Here is a 17563-nt window from a genome sequence, read left to right as displayed (position 1 = left end):
TGAATTCCTTTGATGCACTTGTATCGCGGATGCGTTCGGAGGATGGCAGGGGAACGAAGGCATTAATGGAGATCAATCAAATCAATAGAATTGTCTTTATGTTGAGATTCTAGGCATTTTCTCTAGTAAGGGTGTGATTTTCTGAAACTATAGACATTTTTATCACCTATACGCAACTTTAAAGTTTGAATAAAAAGGTTTTTATGGCCTTATTTTACCACTCGAGATTAAATTGTGCCGTTATCTGGACCCAGGATTGGTTTTGACCAGGGGTCTACTTTTCACTGTATTTACACAAAACGACTTTCTCTCAGCTAAAACAAAAAAGGCACAAGAACCACAAGAATTAGAGAAAAATTCATTGAAAAGTGAAACTCAATTATTAAGATTTCGAGGGGAAAAAAAGCTTAGAAAATATAAATACAATGTTAAAACCTCTAAAATCAGGCGTGATGACATGTAATGAAATGTTTCCCATCCTGTATTGTAACTGGAACTTTGTAAATACGACACAGTTTATGTTCCTACATCACAACGAGAGAGTGAAACTTTAAGACGCGAGTCAGCCTAAATTTAACGGTTACACGTGTTTTGAGGCTCCAGTTAAATTTGATTTGGTGGAAAATGACAAAAATGGCCTTTTTTTTTTTTTGCAGAGGTCTGGTCTGGACAGGAGTTCCAATAACTTTATCCAGGATCCCTCAAAGACAATGGTTTTTTAGATGCTGTTTTTTTTGGGGGGGGCTTTTTTCACGAAGTGTTCAGAAACATAGTTTTCCAATCATCTTCCATCTAATCAGTGACGTATCTGATTGGATGGATGGCTGCTGTTTTCCAGTCCGATCGTTGAGGCATCGATCCGTCTCCTGTCGGTTCTGGTGTTTCAGAGTGTTGCAGTATTGTCACCGGGAAGCGAAGGACTCCGTGTCCTCGGTGGTTTGTTGCTGCTGACACTGTGGTGGGGGGGGGGTTTCACCGGGTAATGAGCGCCGCAACAAACTCCTCTGTCATCTCATTCCGGTCGATGGACGAGTCTCCGGGGACCCGGTCCAACCTGACCTTCCAACGTCTGGAGAGGAGGCTTTTGTTTTGTTTTGTTTTTTTAATTCTCTCTCTCTATATATATATATATATATATATATATATTTCCCGTCTGTGTGCGCACTCAAACGTTAAAACAGCAACATGAAAGAGAGATATTTAAATATATACTTTGATCAAAACAGATCAATTAGAAGGACATTAATGTCTTCTTCTTCTTCTTCTTCTTCTTCTTCTTCTTCTTCTTCTTCTTCTTCTTCTTCTTCTTCTTCTTCTCCCATTACTCCCACTTGGCTCCCGAAATGGGAGTTTTGTTTGACTTTAATTAGCCGACGAGAAGCTCATTAGAAAATCAAAGAGGGGCGGCGGGAGTCGGCACATGCAATATCGCAAGTGTGCTGCGACTTGCGAGAGTGTTTCGGAAACAAACAAGAGCTCAGGGAGGCGAGAGAGAGAGAGAGAGAGAGAGAGAGACGATTGGTTTTCGGAGGTGAATTTAGCAGCCAAGCCACAAACGGGCACTTCAATTACACGTTGAACTTTAACCTCACAATCCCTCTTCCTCCTCCTCCTCCTCCTCCTCCTCCGGCCCCCTCGCCATTACCCACAAGGAACGTCGCGGAACGGCGACGACTGCCTCATCATTTCTTCTGCTCTGTTTGTCGTCCGCCGAGTTTTAGCCGAGTGCACGAGGTGCCTCATTATCCTCCACAGAAGCTCGGACCCAGAAGCCGAGAGGAGAGAGAGAGAGAGAGAGAGAGAGAGAGAGAGAGAGAGAGAGGGAGAGAGGGGGGGGGTGGGGGGTACCGGAGGGAAAACAGGGAAAACGTTTGGTATTTCCTGCCTGCCCACATGATAGGCCGTCCTTCCGAGGAAGACGGTAAGGCGTACAGCAAATATATAAAAAAAAAAGTATGGCTGACTGAAAAAAAAAAAAAAAAAAAACAAACCCAGAGGTGTAAATCATGTGAAAAACAAATCAGAGGTCGGGGACAGGCTTTCTCCCGCTGGTGGGAAAAGCAAATCGTGTGTGAAGCTTCCAGCCTGGGTAACCATGACACTTGGGTTAGTCACCCCACGAGCCATCTCTCCCTCTCTCTCCCTCTCTCTCCCTCTCTCTCTCTCTCTCTCTCTCTCTCTCTCTCTCTCTCTCTCTCTCTCTCTCTCTCTCTCTCTCTCTGAGGGTTTCATTGCAGGCAGTAAAAGTGAGGAAAAGAAAGTGTTTAAACCTGGTGAGGCTTTTTTTTTTTTTTTTCCTCCCATTGGCTGCTTCGTCTCTGTAGGCCGGCCGTGACCTTTTGAAACCAACCCCCCCCCCCCCCCCCCAAAAAAAAGAAAAGAATGAATTCTGAGGAGTCTGTAGTTCCAGTCCCAGATGATGCACCTGCTGCTGGTGGCAGATGGCATTGCTGCGGGGCAAAGGATGAGCTTTTTGAAGGATTATAAAGTCTTCTGTTGAATGCAGATGTTTTGTCCTCCCCCCTCCTCTCCTCTCCCCTGCATTCTCCCCAAACTCTCTCTCTCTCTCTCTCTCTCTCTCTCTCTCTCTCAGCCACAGCGAAGGCAGCAGGACAGAAAGTGGCAGCGTTTGTTTTTCGCTCACATGGCTTCTTCCTCGCTAACGTGCGGGTGAAAAAGTTCCAGGAGCCGAAAGTGGAGCATGCCTCAGTCTCATGATATCCACCTGACACCCCCCCCCTCACTCCCCCCCTCCCTCCATTCATCCCCCCCCCCTCCCCTCCTCACTCCGGAGTTATTTCCACTCGTGCCCTGGCGGGATTCTTTTAAACATCCATCACCGCTCTCGTGAACCTCTTACCGTAATTGGGCCCCCGCTTTTGTTTCAGACTTAAATAGACGATAATCCACCGCATCTCGTCTGGGGACGCGTCAAGGACGCACATCATGAGTTCGCCGTGCGGCCGGGGGTGTGTGTGTGTGTGTAGGGGGGGGGGGGGGGGGGTCACATGCGGTGGCTACAGAGTTACTGTCTCAGCAAACTGTTGTTTTCCAGCACTAAGTGGGAAGAAAGAAAAAAAAAACAGATAAAGGCAGTGTTTTTTTGCTTTTTGCCAACTGACACTTTCTGCTCCGCTGGAGGAGCTTCGTCTCTTATTAGTACCTGAATCCTGCCGAGCTCGTCGCGCCACCGCTCTGACACCGAGGCGGCGGCACATTTCCACATTTTTTCCCCCCCCCCGGTCGTGATATTTCAACACATCGTGTCGAAGATGGAACTTCTCCCCCGAGGCGTCGGCAAACAGGCGACCAAGTCGGTGACGGTCCGACGATGGTCGTGGTAACAGACAGTGGTCATCAGGAGTGTTATTAGGCAGCAGGTTTTCAAAAATTGAAAAGCAGATACTGGTTTCCAAAATAGAAGATGGTCACAAAACCGTGGTTTTCAAGAAGTGATCCCAGACGATGGTTTTCACAAGTGTTCCCGGGCAATGGTTTTAAACAAGAAGTGTTTCACAAACACAGTTTGGTTTTTTTTTAGCGTATTCGGACAACGGTTCTCAAAGGCAGTGCTTATTAAATATTCATGTTACGGCTTTTCAGAATTGAGCTCAAACGGTGATTTTCCACAGTTTTAAAACAGACAGTGGTTTTGTGAAGTTTTCAGAAGTGTTCAAAGATAGCGGATATTAAATGTTGAGATTGTGGTTCTCAGACAGCAATTTTAAGAATTGTTCAAAGACAGTGGTTTTTAGAAATGCTTATAGATCATGGTTTTCACTGACAATGGGTTTTTTTTTTGTTTTTTTTAAAGTGCTCACAGATGACGATTTTCCAAAAAAGGACGTGTTCAGCTGGTCAGCGATTGTCTTTTCTTCTCGGTGGTCCGAGAGACTGGTGACAGTTTCTGGTTTTCAGCGTTCACAGACGACGGTTTCTCAAAAGTGACGCTCGACAATGCGTTTTGGGAGAGTTCAACATGTGATGGTCTCAGACGAGGGTTTGTGGATTTCAAAAGTGTTCACAGACAATGGTGATTTTTTTTTTCCCCAGTTGCTTTCCAGTTTTCAGAGATATTCACAGTTGTGTTTGTCACAGCTGAATCATTTTTTTCCACTGGAATCCATCCAGCGTTGTCATTTTCACCGACGGAGGTGCAGGTTTATTTTCACCCTGATAACATTTCCGCCAATAATCGCCCAGCTGTAGTCGGCGCTTAGCATTCCTCTGAGCACGCTCCGGCTGCAGACTGCTCTCGTCTGGATAATAAAAATTTTTAAAAAAAGACGCTCCACTGCAACAAAGAGGAAAAAAAAATGTAAAAAAAGGGGGGGGGGGGGGGGGGCACGGTTTAAAGGTAGCAAGAGAGTGTTTTTCGACACCAGAGGGTTGGAAGTGGGTAGAAAGTGCTGACGGATTCCTCCCTGGTGTCGCCAGCCGGCGGCCTCGGGAACGCCACGGGACGGGAAGGGAAGCAGGAAACGCTTTTGTCTCCCTACACTTCTCCTGAGTGGATTCCTCAGGGGGGGGGGGGTATTTTTTTTTCAGTCCTGCGTGGGTTTTTTGTTTGACAAAAAGGAAACTTTATTAAAATGCGACACCGGTTAAAGGAAACGTAATGAATGTTTGCTCTGAAGCGTCATTGCTGCAGGTAAACCCACGCAGATTAAAATAGTAAGATGATAACAGGGTCTCTTGGGGGGGGGGGTGGGGGGGGGGGGTGGGGGGGCACTAAATCAAACTTAACAATCCTCCATTGTTAGCGTACAGCTCGAGTTTCGGCTAAAAACAGGAGCCGCGGGAGTTGTTGGTATTTCCTCCACCTTTAAACCTCTTTCAAATATCCTGGGCTGAGATAATCTGCTGCTGGACGGCGGACAGATTAGCGCCGTCGCTCCCCCGTCCAGCTGTTTGTGAGCAGATGTCTGCGTTTCCTGGTCGCGAAGGCCGACCAGGAAACACACATGCCCCTCGTGCAACACTCGCTCGCACATTCCCGATTTGTTCCAGGCCTCATTTTTTTTTTTATTCCTGTTGGCAGCAGAAAGCAAAGCCCCCCCCCCCCCCCCCTCTGAGCGCCATTAATATATTTATGCTGCAGAGCTCATCCGGCACATGCTAAAAGAAATCACACCAAGACGTGCCGCCGGCGGACCCTCGTGGTGATTCTATGGTCTGAGTGTGTGTGAGTGTGTAAGTGTGTGTGTGTGTGCGTGTGTGTGTGTGGGTGTGTGGGTGGGTGTAATAACACCCTCTTTCCACCTGAATTGTGGAGGCAGTCGAGGGATTTACATTTTGAAGGGTCAGTTCACACACATTAGAAGAAGAACATCTCTTCTGGAGGAAGACAGTCACTCTCGCCTGCAGCTCTCCTACACTTTCCCTCAAATACACAATGTTTGATATTACAATTATTATTAATCACAATTTAAATAGTTTTTCAATGTAATTAAATAGGATTTATTGATGTTTGTAGTTCTCTTGTCCATATTCTTAAGTTTGAAATGTTTAAGATTTATGACATATATACTATATAGAGAGATTATCTTTTAAATTGTAGTTATGATAACATATATTCACATATCTCTTTGCATTTCCATTTAACATTTACATAATATATCTGCCAGTACTTGAACCCATGACCTTCTTACTTCTCGCAACCACTGCTCCACCATTCAGAGTATTTTATTTGCACATTATATTTATATATTAGAATTGACTTAATGTTTTAACCTTTACTCTGTTAAACTTTATTTTCTTGGCGACACATACATTGACACATTTATTAAGTATAGTAAAAATTGTAGTTTTGAGCAAAAGTATTATTTATTGATTAGATTTTAGTAATACATTATTGTTCACTTCAAATTACAATATTTTAATGTAACTTATGTTACACTTCTGTATTTTCTACATGTTTACATTCATTATTGATTTACTTACACACATTTACATGCATTAGCTTTCCTTTTTTAATTACATGTCATATTTTATCTGAATAATAACAATAACAATGACATATTATTATCACATGAATGACACATTCACATTCACTCTATTATTTTAATTTCACATTTGTTGGGATGTTTCAGATGTATTTGTACAAAACATTTGATATTTCTATTGTTTAATATCCATTACAATATTGAACCTCATATCTGGACAGACTTTAGCTCCGTCATTATTGTATTTATTATTTTTATTCTAAGTTTTATAGTTTGCATTTTATGGTATTAATTCATTTACATGATCATTTTTACATATTTTAATATTTTTTGTCTATTATTCCAATCCAGTGTGTAAAATCTGTTTCTATTTATTGATACTTTTGCATTGATAAATCAATTTAATATGTACATGCATGTTTTGTTTTTTTTGTATAATGAGATATAAGCTCATCTCTGTGTTTCTTCCCTCTCAGGATGCGTTCGTGGATCTGTACGACCGGCAGAGGGAGTCCATCTTCAGCTGCTCGTGGCCGTCCATAAAGACGGTGTTCGGCTTGGCCGCGCTCGGAGCCGCCAGCCTCACCATCGGAGCGTACCTCACCCAGAAGTGACCCCACCCTACCCCCTCACTCGCTCACTTCTTCTGCTTCCTCTCCTCCTCTTAGTTCTTTTTTTTTTTTCCCCCCACCTTTTTTAATAAAGACGACCGGGGCCGAGTCGAGAGGAAAGAGCGTCTCCGATGTAATCACACTAAACCGAGGAGGATCCGGGAATCGGCGGCTGCTGCTCTTTTTTTTTTTTTATTTTATCATTTAGTCCTGCCTGCTTCTCTACTAGGTATAGCATGAACGTGGAGTGTTAGTGTAGACGCTGCATGTGGGCGACGGCGGTGGGGATGGATGGCGATGCCTGAGAGCGATTGGCCCCACCCCCGCTTGTTAGGGCGCAGGAACCCCCACCCCACCCCACCCCACCACGCTTGAACCCGTGGACCCGGGTCACCTCCCTGCAGCCGCCCTTCAAAGGACTTCCTGTGCAGAGCAGCTGCTGCCAATGCATAATGGAAAACGGCTCGCTGCAGCTCAGCGTGGTTGAACTCTGAACACGCTACAAACACGCTACGAACACGCTTCGCCGCCATGCTCCGACTCTGATCTCAGCCCGGCGTCCAGATGAGCAGAGCCGGTGTCACGCTGTAAAAGTGTCTGAGATAAAACACCAGACGCTGCCGGACACCCACTTTCGAGTTTGTAAAACCTTAAAAAAAAAAAAAACAAGTTTGATCGCATTCGGTTTTTTGGGCGGCTAGCATCGCAGCCATTTTTTTTTTTTTTTAGGCCGGAAACTCTTAAAATCCAAAAATATGTTTCAGATTTCACCTCTGTTGGTGGATTAACTAATTGTTTGGTTCTGGTTTAACTGTTGGCTCAACTATTGAACCTGCTGATGGAAAAGGCGTGAACGACTAAAGTCCTATCTCACATTCTACGTGAGCATTCAGCATTTTTAGGTTCTAAAATTCCAAGCATATCAAACATTCATTTTAAACAAGAGACAACTGGCCGTTTCGATTTAGGGATTTTAGGGTCAAAATAAAAGAACGTTTCTTACATTTTTGCAATTTGCATGCGGCCAAAACCCCCAAAATATGCGTCAAAACCAGATTAGCACCCGTAATTTGAAAAGTGGCGAATAAGTTTGTGCGAGAATAGATCCTGTTTTAGCACTTTTCATTTTAAGTAAAAAGCCACTTTCAGCTTTGCAAAACCATCTATATTTTTTTATGCTTAGTTGCACCTAATCTGCTGTTTGCGAGGGTGAATCTCGAGTCCAGCCTGGGGTTGGTAGTTTAGCTGTCAAATATGTATGATCGGATTCTAATTTTGGCAAAAACTGGAGCGAGAGCATTGATCTGGTAGAAAATGGGTAATTATGCTTGCTGAGCGGACTCGTTACAAGTCATTGGATTTGGTGGAAACCTCGATGAGAGTCTCCCCGATGGAGAGAAAAATGCAAATTCAGCTTTTTGTTCATGTTTTATAGATTTGAAAGTTGGATTTAATGAATCTCGGACCCTTCCCGTGATTTAATTTAATCTAAATGTTGTGATTATAAGGACTTACTTTAGGTTTAATCGAGTTTTGGAAGAAAAAAAAAAGGAAAAATCCTTCACTGATAGATATAATTACAGCATGAAGAGGCTCGAAAACTGCTTACGACTGTTTTTTTTCTTGAACTTTCCTTTAAAAATGCCGGACTGCAAACGTCGTCTTCGTTCTGCAGAAACGTGAAAGCTCCTTCATCTAACGTGACCCGAACGAGCGGCTGGACGTGTGGAGTTTTCTAACCACGTTAATGCAAATTACAAAAGAAAAGAAGCGTGGAAAATCAAGGAGCAGAGCACAATCGGACGAGTTAAAAAAAAAAGGAAAAAGCTGCACTCAGACACACAAACAAGGATGCATTCCCGCTTCAGAGTGGAGGAAGACGCTCCGCCGCTTCAAAGACTTCAAACCGTCACCATCATTCATCTTTCAGCACACCGAATCTCAGAAATCTCTCTCTCATTCTTGATTTTCTACGTCTGTTGTAGCTTCTTCCTCTTTTTTTTTTTTTTTTTAACTCTTCAGTTTTTTTGAAGGTTCCCAATTAAACCAGTTCAAACTCGGCTTTGAACAAGCATCTGGTAATTGTTTTATTTGAAAGGGGTAACCATGAGTTTGGACCAGGTTAAGTGCTCATTTCTCCTGGTTTTAAAATGTTAACTAGCGCCTGGTTCTTGTTGCCCGTGAAGGACTGAACGTGTCGATGCTGGTGGAGATTCTCAAACTTCTGCCCATCAGATCTTAGCGGTGGGAAAACGAGTCTGTGCTAACATCTTTTTTTTCCGTTCATGCTGGTCGTAAAAGATTGAGAGCCTTGATTTTACCTTTTAATCTGACCTGGAATCAGGTCTTTTGCCGTTAAAAACGTGGTTTACCCCGGCCCGAACGACCACCTGGTTCTCGCCAATTATTAAAAGTTTAATGAGCTAGCATTAGCGTAACACATGTTTCTGGTCTAGAGCAATCAAAAGTCTGAAATGTGACACAAATATTTGCTCTTGCGATGAAGTAACAAGGAAAACGCAGTTCTCTTCAGGGAAAAAAAAACGTTTGGTTCGGGCGACGAGAAAACTTCAAACTACAAATGTTGAACCGGAGCAAACAAGAAATCTCTGGTCCGTTTACAAACCATCTGGGGCAGAGGACGTGACGTAGTGCACAATGCATTCTGGGTATTAAACAAACAAAGCGAACCACACGAATCAGAAAAATCTAGACGCAGAAAGAAAAAGTTGGAAAATATGTTGCGGTAAGACGTGGAGAAGTGAGGAAGAAGTTGTTTGTGGCTACCGTTAGCCTCGAGCTAACTAGCCTCGCCACCACGGGCTAAAGTGACAGAACTTACGGTTTTCGGTCCGGACCAGTCAACGAGCCGTGTTTTCTTCTTTACTTCCTCTCTGGTCCGGGTTTGTTTCGGGTGACGGCGCCCCCCAAACCAGCAGCTGCTGTAATTTACGTGACGTTTTCCAGGCGGTTTGATCCGATCGCTAAAGTGAACAAACCTGAACCAAATGAAGGGGTGACGAAGTCCCGGACTATCCCACTGTGAAAAGGCCCCTGAATGCTAATTTTCTGTCCTGGAGCCATTTCTTTTATATTCATAAAAACACAAGGTGCAACCCTAAAGTATCGCCTGGTTTTTGCCGATTATAAAAGATTGATGGAGTCAGTGCTAGCTTAGCGTGTGGTCTTTTGGCCTACGGTGGTCCATAGATATTCTAAAATCAAGCATTCTACCAGCGCCCGGTTCCTTCTGCTTGAAAAGTCTTGACTGTACGTTGACTTTAGCAGAGCACGCCTTTTTTTTTTTTTTCATTCAGATTTGGATCAAATGTTTCTTCAAGACTTGAGTTTAAATGAATTAGCATGTTTTCCTGGCCTGTAGCGGTCAAAACGAACAGATCTGAGTCGTACCTGACGTAGCACCGGGATCTTGTTGGTGGAGATCAGGTTAAACGAGTTTAATGCTGGTTTCAAATCCTCATGTGATCTGAAAGATGGAGATCCTAAGATACTCCAGCGGTGGACGTTCGCCTGGTGGAGTTGGTTCCAGCGGAGCACAATCTTTTTTTTTTCACCTGGAGTCGGATCTGGAGTCTTTAAAGTCTCAGATCAGGTCTGGACTTGATGTTTTTCGATATCCTGAGATGCGTCTCGGGTTGCCAACCGTCCCGTATTCTGTCTGCTCGTGTCCTCCAAACCACTAGATGGCGCCCATTTCCCATTTGCTACCGCAAGAAAGGTGAGGTAACGGCGAAACGGCGACGTCAGTGTCGTTATAACGCTAATTCACCAGTGTGGAAAAACTCCTGTCGCTCATTTGCTCTTGGGGTTTGTCGGAAAGTCCAGCAGCAGCAAACTGCTTCCTGTCTTTCCGACGTGGAATCAGATCGTTCGGCGTTGAAAACTTCAGATCGGGTTGAAAACATCAGAACGAGCACCTGATCCTTTCTGGGGGAATTTTTTTTTTATAATAATAACATTAAAAAAAACAAAACAAGGGAGGACAATTTTAATTTGTTCCAGCAAGGAACCTGAGACCCCCCATCACCACCCCACCCCCCTCCTCCTCCTCCTCTTCCTCCTCCTCCGCCCATTGATTCTGTCCAATCCTGCCTTTTTCTGTTGTTTTTTTTTTAAATCGACGTCCGTCTTGTGTTTCAGCCTGATCGAAAGTTTGGAGTCGCTCCAAAATATTTCCCAACACTCAGTGATTTTATATCGCCCACTTTTCCCTTCTGCTGCATGAACGAAAGACCCCCCCCCCCCCCCCCCCATGCACCACTTGTATTTATAACAGGATAAAATGAAAAGAGACATAACAAGAAGAAGTAGCCTTTTTTTCTATTTATTCAGAGGTACCAGATGATTTGTTTTCTCTCTCTCCTTTGGAGTCACACTGTAACTACGTTATTTCCTGGCTGCTAACCAAGAAAAGAAAAAGAAAAAAATAAAGGAAAAAAAAAAGTGATTTTTTTTTTTTTCTTTCTGTGTCGTATTAATACTGGCTTAAAGGCTGCTATACTGTCGATTTAACTCTCACTTAACATACAGCTTAAACTGCCACAACTTTTTTACAGTATAGTTCTAGAGAGCTGGAAACCAAAGTTAACTTGTATTAATTATTAATTTAAACCTTTTGAAAAAAAAAAAGAGAGAGAGAGAGAGAGAAAAAAGTAGCTTAAGGGGTAAAAAAAACACGTGGTTTGGGTTCACTGAGGGTGTGTGTGTGTGTGTGTGTGTGTGTGTGTGTGTGTGTGTCTGTGCTTATATCAGCTTAACTTCTATCAGCTTCTCTCAACAACTCAGTGCTTTTCTGTAAAAATGTCAACTCAAACCTCTCAGTAATACATTAAAAGTGTGTGTGTGTGTGTGTGTGTGTGTGTGTGTGTGTGTGTGTGTGTGTGTGTGTGTGTGTGTGTGTGAAAGCTGGTGCATGAGTGGGAAGCGAAAAACCGTTTTAACAGCAATATACTGTACCCTTTTTTTTTTTTTTTTAATACTCTGTGCATTTATGAATGTAGCACTATGGTTGCTGTACTGTTCTCTGTCTATAATCTCAGACCTGTAGCACTTAAAGAAAGTGAATTGTGTCTCTGTTGTTTTACTGCTATATTCCACGATAAGCTAGCGGGATCATATTGTTCCTAATAAACCAGATTTCTCCAGCAGTCGTTTGCACCGTGTCCCTTTCCATGGATTCACCAGAAACTTTGTACGATTTGTGTCTCGATCAAACTCAAGAGGGCCGATTTTAGCTTCACAATCTTATTTTATACTAATTTTAAAATGGATTTTACCAAATTTTGAAGCTCTTCAGATCATCTTAAATGAGCGGCGTCAAACACATTTATAGTTCAAGTCCAATTCCATCTTGATTTTGCCGGAATAGTCGCATCATTCTAACTAATAACGTCTAATTCTAACCTTCAAATCTAAACTTTTTCTTTGTTGTGGTGCAGAGTAAACGGTTTGGAAACGAACAATTAGCACCAAAAATCACTGCAAGCTTAACATTAAGTAAAACACAGTTAAATGTTTCAAAATGTTTCACAGCATCATCATCAATATCTTCAACGTTGTGTTAAGAATTCTGCTTACTTTGAATTGTTTTTACAATGTGCTTTATGTTTGACACCCCTGTCTTTGACAGGTTTTAATTTTCCTTTTAAAAAGTTTTAAACTAGTTACAGAATTTTTTTTTTAATTATTACTTTACTTTTTTTCCTTCGTTTTTTTAAATGGTAGTTTCATTTTGGTTAGAATACCTGTTTTTGAGCCCCTCTGTCACTGATATCCACAATATGATCACATAGATCCATAAACAGAATAATTCAATAAGTTGACAGGACTAATGTCAATACTTAATAAGATGCATGGAAAGAAAAATTCTCGATCAAGGCACAAATAATTCAATATGAATTGGCCTGATTTAAGTTCTGCTGATGATTGTTGTTGAACTACACTTTATTGATTCTATTAAAAAATCACAGTGCTTGAAAGAGTCTGTTTCAATAAATAATTCCTGCTTTGTTTTGAGTTAACCCTTCGCGTTTCAAGTTTGGCTTCTTGCACCTTTGAAACTCAAACAAAAGTGAATAACAGTGACAGAAGGCATCACTTTCCTTACAGGAGATGAAACGTCAACGCTGAGATTTTTTTTTTTTAACCTATTTTGTTTTATTTTCTTTTAGACCACGCTATGAAATATTACATAAGATTTCGATGATTATTGCTTTTTTTTTTCAAAGTCACAAATCCACATAGAAAATTCTGAGCGGTGTTGTGAAGGGTTAAAAAATAAAATAGAAAGAAAAAGAAAGTATGGGGGGAGTTATTGATTCTGGGCGCGAGACTGAAAGAGAATAAGAGATGCTGAGGTGGAGAGCCGCGCATCTCCTGATTATCTGTCAACCATCAGGCCTGTGAGGCGTGCACGTGGGGCGTGCACGTGGGGCCCGGCCTTGTCACTGCTGCAGCCTCCATGTGAGGAGGAGACACTTCAAAGCTGTCCCCAAACCTCCCCCCCCCACTTCTTCTTCTCCAAACGCCAGCGCACTACCCCAAAAAGCCCTGCGGCCAGGTTTTGTAACCCCCCCCACCCCCCACCCCCACCACCACAACTCCCACCCCTCCTCGTTTCTTCCCTCTGTTCTGATCACACTTGTCTTCAAAGGGCCCCGGCGCCCCGGCTGCTCGCCGGAATTTGGAGAAAAGAATGATGCTGGAAAACCAATGTTGAAAGAAGTGGAGCGGGCGAGGAGAAAATGAGGGCCGGGGAAAAGTGGTGATGCCGCTCCGGTTATATCCCCCCGAGGAAGAACACGAGCGGAGGGGAGAAGGGAAGTTCATTTGGGCTGAGCCCCCCCCCCCCCCCCCCCCAACCAACCACCCACCACCACCTCCCCCCTTTTGCATATAAAATGCATGACACGGTCTGAAGAGGAATTTTAAATCAAGACTTTCAAAAGAGAGTCCAGTGTGGGTGTGGATGGAGAGAGTGTGTGGAGAAAGAGAGGGTGGTGGTGGTGGTGACGGGGGGGCTCCTCTGCTTTAGGGCTACAAGGTGTAAAGGCAGCTTTGCCAGAGCCGGGCATCACAGGGGAGATGGAGAGATCAAAGCAAATTGTCTGGAGAGAGTCTGGTCCGGTTTTAGCCCTCATCTAGAAATCCATCAGATCCTCGAGACGCCACCTTCGCCTCATTTACAGGCAAACCTCCGACGCGTGGAAACTTCCTGCCAAAATCTGGCCTTTCACTGAGAGAAAGAAAGAAAGAGGGTGGGGTGTGTGGAGGAAGGGGGATGAGGGGGGAGGAGGGGGGTTATTAAAGAAGATACAACTGCCTGGAAGTCCCTGATCACTGGGTGGGATGGAGGGAAGACGAGAACCACACTGTCACCTTGTGGCTGCTGCGCAACATGAGAATTTCTCTACAGAACTGGAAAAAAACCATCAGAAAATACAGCGTTTGTACCGAGACGCCAATATTCTGTGACGAAACCGAGAAATGGCGGCGCTAAAAAAACAGCACAAATGTTCATTTTGGAGTCTCGTGTGAAGTTTAAACCAATAAAGAATCAATTAGGTTTTTTTTAATCTGTTGCTGCAAGATGATGGACACACACTGGTGTGACTTCGTACTGATTTTAAAGTCTTGAGGTTTAAAATGATCCAAAATATTCCACTTTTGGAGGATTTCACATTTTGGTCCAGAATCGGTGAGATGTGATCATTATTGTGGGAATCGTGTCGCGTTTAAACATTAAAAAAATAAAACCCAAGTGAATAGCTGTATGAAAATTGATGCAGCTTCATTTTTTTTTTTAATAAAAAATAAACAAACATTTATGTTGGGTTTTTATCTACAAGCTGACGTCTGCATCTGCTGCAGCAGAGAAACGACAACCACTCATAAATGTTTTATGAAAATACAAAATTGACCCGTCTCAACATAAAGATTTTAAATTTAAATGCAAAATAAAGTGAAAAAAATTGTAGCTGTTGCATTATTCATGTTTTAACAAACTATGACTTTAACGGTACTTAGGGTAAATAACACACACACACACACACACACACATATATATATATATATATATATAAACACAAACGCACAGTAAAAAAGGAGCTTCGGCTTCAGAGACTTCAATTCCAAAATAAAAGCATCTAACTAGAGCCGGGTCAATAATAGAATTTATTTCCTGTGGATCCTCCCTTGACAGAGAGTGATGAACCATTGACTAAATATTTAAAAATAAAACAAAAACAAACTGCAGTCTGAGAATTCAAAGTCTACAGAGGAGAGAAAAACAAAAACACCCCCAAGGACGCAGCTTTCAAGTACATTCAGTGTCCGTTTATTTCTCTGCAGCCAGAAAAATAGAAAAAAGTAAAACAAAGAACATTCATACTGCTGAAGTGTAGTTTTATCTCATGCTTGCACATTCTTACAATACATGTTGATCCGATACAAAGTTTCTCAACATATTTGCAAACAGGATATTTACAAAAAACAAAACAAACAAAAAACAAAATTGCAGTCGCTTTTAAACACGCCCATAAAAAATAAAGCTTTCTGTGACACTGTTTTTCTTCCCCCTCCCCCCCCATAGATTAATGGTATTTACAGTCGGAGATGGAGATGAGTCCTGTCCTGCTACAGCTGAAATAAAACGCTTTTTCAGGGTTTTTTTTTTTTTTTGCAGGTTTGTATCAGAAGTGCTTAAAAAAATAAGAGCAAAAAAAAAAAATGCATCTGAAATATTCAAAAATGTTAAATATTGCATCCCAAAGTCAACGTGACTGCAAATCAGCAGGATAAAGCTTCGCTCCGACACCGTCCACATGTAATCCCCCCTTTTAACCTCCCATTGAGCAACATAATCTGTGGATTACAGAAGGATTTAGTGACATTTATGACACTTTTATTTTGGGATATCAATCAATCAAAAAAAAAAAATTCAATTAAATAATAATTCTCCAAAATCGCCCTTCCAGACGTTTCATTGCACTCGACACTAATTCAAAGTGTGACGGAGGGGAAACTCAAGGCACAGGAACAGATTGGCCACCGAGGACTGGAAAAATTCAAATTAATCCCGTTAATATTACTATTCCGAGACGTTTTACCGTCAACGAGCAAACGATCCCGATTTGTGTTTATTATTTCACACAGTCTGCAGCTTCTGTAAAATGTTGAACGTGTTAAATATTTCTTAATTTCTTCGCTGGTGTTGACTTGAGCCTCATTAGACGATAATGTGTGATTCTTTACTCTGGATTACGGGAGAATTCCCACCAGGATATGGGAAAAAAATAATAAACCGCTTTACTGGCGTCGGTTTTCCTGTAGAAAATACAGGCGATGTAGATTTCTAATTGAATTCAGATTAAAGAGAATTAACTTTCTGACGTAAAAGATCAGACTCGACTTCGACGACTTCCTGGGATTAAATCAATCTCAAAGCAAAGATTACAAAACGTTAGTTGCATAGAGGATTTTTGCATGAATATTTGAAAGCTCGCACGAGTAGATAGGCTGTCATCAAAAGTTTTTCCATTTCCATTTGTTTTTAGAAAGTATTATGAATGAATATATTCGTGGATAAAGTCAATGATTGTTCATCCACAGTCAATATTAATGACAAAAATCATCACCAACTTCTGCATGATCGCAAAAATAAGACCAAAAAAAGACCAAAGAAATGTTTCACCTTTCCCCTGTAGGTGAATATATATATATATATATATATATATATATATATATATATATATATATATATATATATATATATATATATATATATATATATATATATATATATATATATATATATATATATATATATATTTACCGTACCTGTGGTGTTGGTGTTTCCGATCAGTGTTCAAACAATGTGAAAGAAATTGAGAGAAATGACTCGTCAGTGCTGAACGGAGCCGTCGAGCTCTTTGGGTTCAAAACGTTTCTGCAGCATCGATCAGATCAGATCAGATCAGATCGTCTCGTCTCGTCTCGTTTCTCCGACGCCAAACGTCTCTGGTTCATTCAGTCAGGGTCTCCTCTTTACAGCCGTCTGTGGGAAACAAGAGCAACAAAATGATGGGCAACAAAACAAGAGCAACCACACGGTGGGCAACAAAACGGTGGGCAACAAAACGGTGGGCAACAAAACGATGAGCAACGAAACAAGAGCAACAACATGATGGGCAACAAAATGATGGGCAACGAAACGATGGGCAACGAAATGTTGGGCAACAAAATGATGGGCAACAAAACAAGAGCAACAAAACAAGAGCAACAAAACGATGGGCAACGAAACGATGGGCAACGAAACAATGGGCAACGAAACGATGGGCAACAAAACAAGAGCAATAAAACGATGGGCAACGAAACGATGGGCAACAAAACGATGGGCAACAAAACGATGGATAACGAAACGATGGGCAACAAAATGATGGGCAACAAAACAAGAGCAACAAAACAAGAGCAACAAAACAAGAGCAACAAAACGATGGGCAACGAAACGATGGGCAACGAAACAATGGGCAACGAAACGATGGGCAACAAAACAAGAGCAATAAAACGATGGGCAACGAAACGATGGGCAACAAAACGATGGGCAACAAAACGATGGATAACGAAACGATGGGCAACAAAACGATGGGCAACAAAATGATGGGCAACAAAACAAGAGCAACAAAACAAGAGCAACAAAACGATGGGCAACAAAACGATGGGCAACGAAACGATGGGCAACGAAACAATGGACAACGAAACGATGGGCAACAAAACAAGAGCAATAAAACGATGGGCAACGAAACGATGGGCAACAAAACGATGGGCAACAAAACGATGGGCAACAAAACGATGGATAACGAAACGATGGGCAACAAAATGATGGGTAACGAAAGGATGGGCAACGAAACAAGAGCAACAAAACAGGAGCAACAACATGATGGGCAACAAAACGATGGGCAACAAAACAAGAGCAACAAAACGATGGGC

At 42.2% G+C, this 17563-nt stretch overlaps 2 protein-coding genes across 9 annotated transcripts in view; one reads left to right on the top strand and one right to left on the bottom strand.

The window, feature by feature from the left end:
* bcl2b (BCL2 apoptosis regulator b) overlaps positions 1-11724 on the top strand; it is a 37864-nt gene extending 26140 nt beyond the window's left edge. The window contains exon 2 of the mRNA XM_080503367.1: positions 6422-11724. Within this exon, the coding sequence (XP_080359493.1) occupies positions 6422-6559 (138 nt within the window). The 3' untranslated portion in view covers positions 6560-11724. The remainder of the gene's footprint in view (positions 1-6421) is intronic.
* Positions 11725-16369: 4645 nt separating this feature from the next.
* LOC308135418 (5'-AMP-activated protein kinase subunit gamma-2-like) overlaps positions 16370-17563 on the bottom strand; it is a 34885-nt gene continuing 33691 nt past the window's right edge. For all 8 annotated transcript variants that reach the window (XR_013936792.1, XR_013936793.1, XM_080503392.1 and 5 more), the window contains one exon: positions 16370-16631. Coding sequence is in view for 6 of the 8 variants with exons in the window: in XM_080503392.1 (XP_080359518.1) it covers positions 16600-16631 (32 nt within the window). In the remaining 2 variants the exon portion in view is untranslated. The remainder of the gene's footprint in view (positions 16632-17563) is intronic.

This window comes from Blennius ocellaris (genome assembly GCF_963422515.1).
Source record: "Blennius ocellaris genome assembly, chromosome: 10".
Classification (NCBI taxonomy): Eukaryota; Metazoa; Chordata; class Actinopteri; order Blenniiformes; family Blenniidae; genus Blennius; species Blennius ocellaris.
This window is presented reverse-complemented; position numbering and strand designations above follow the sequence as displayed.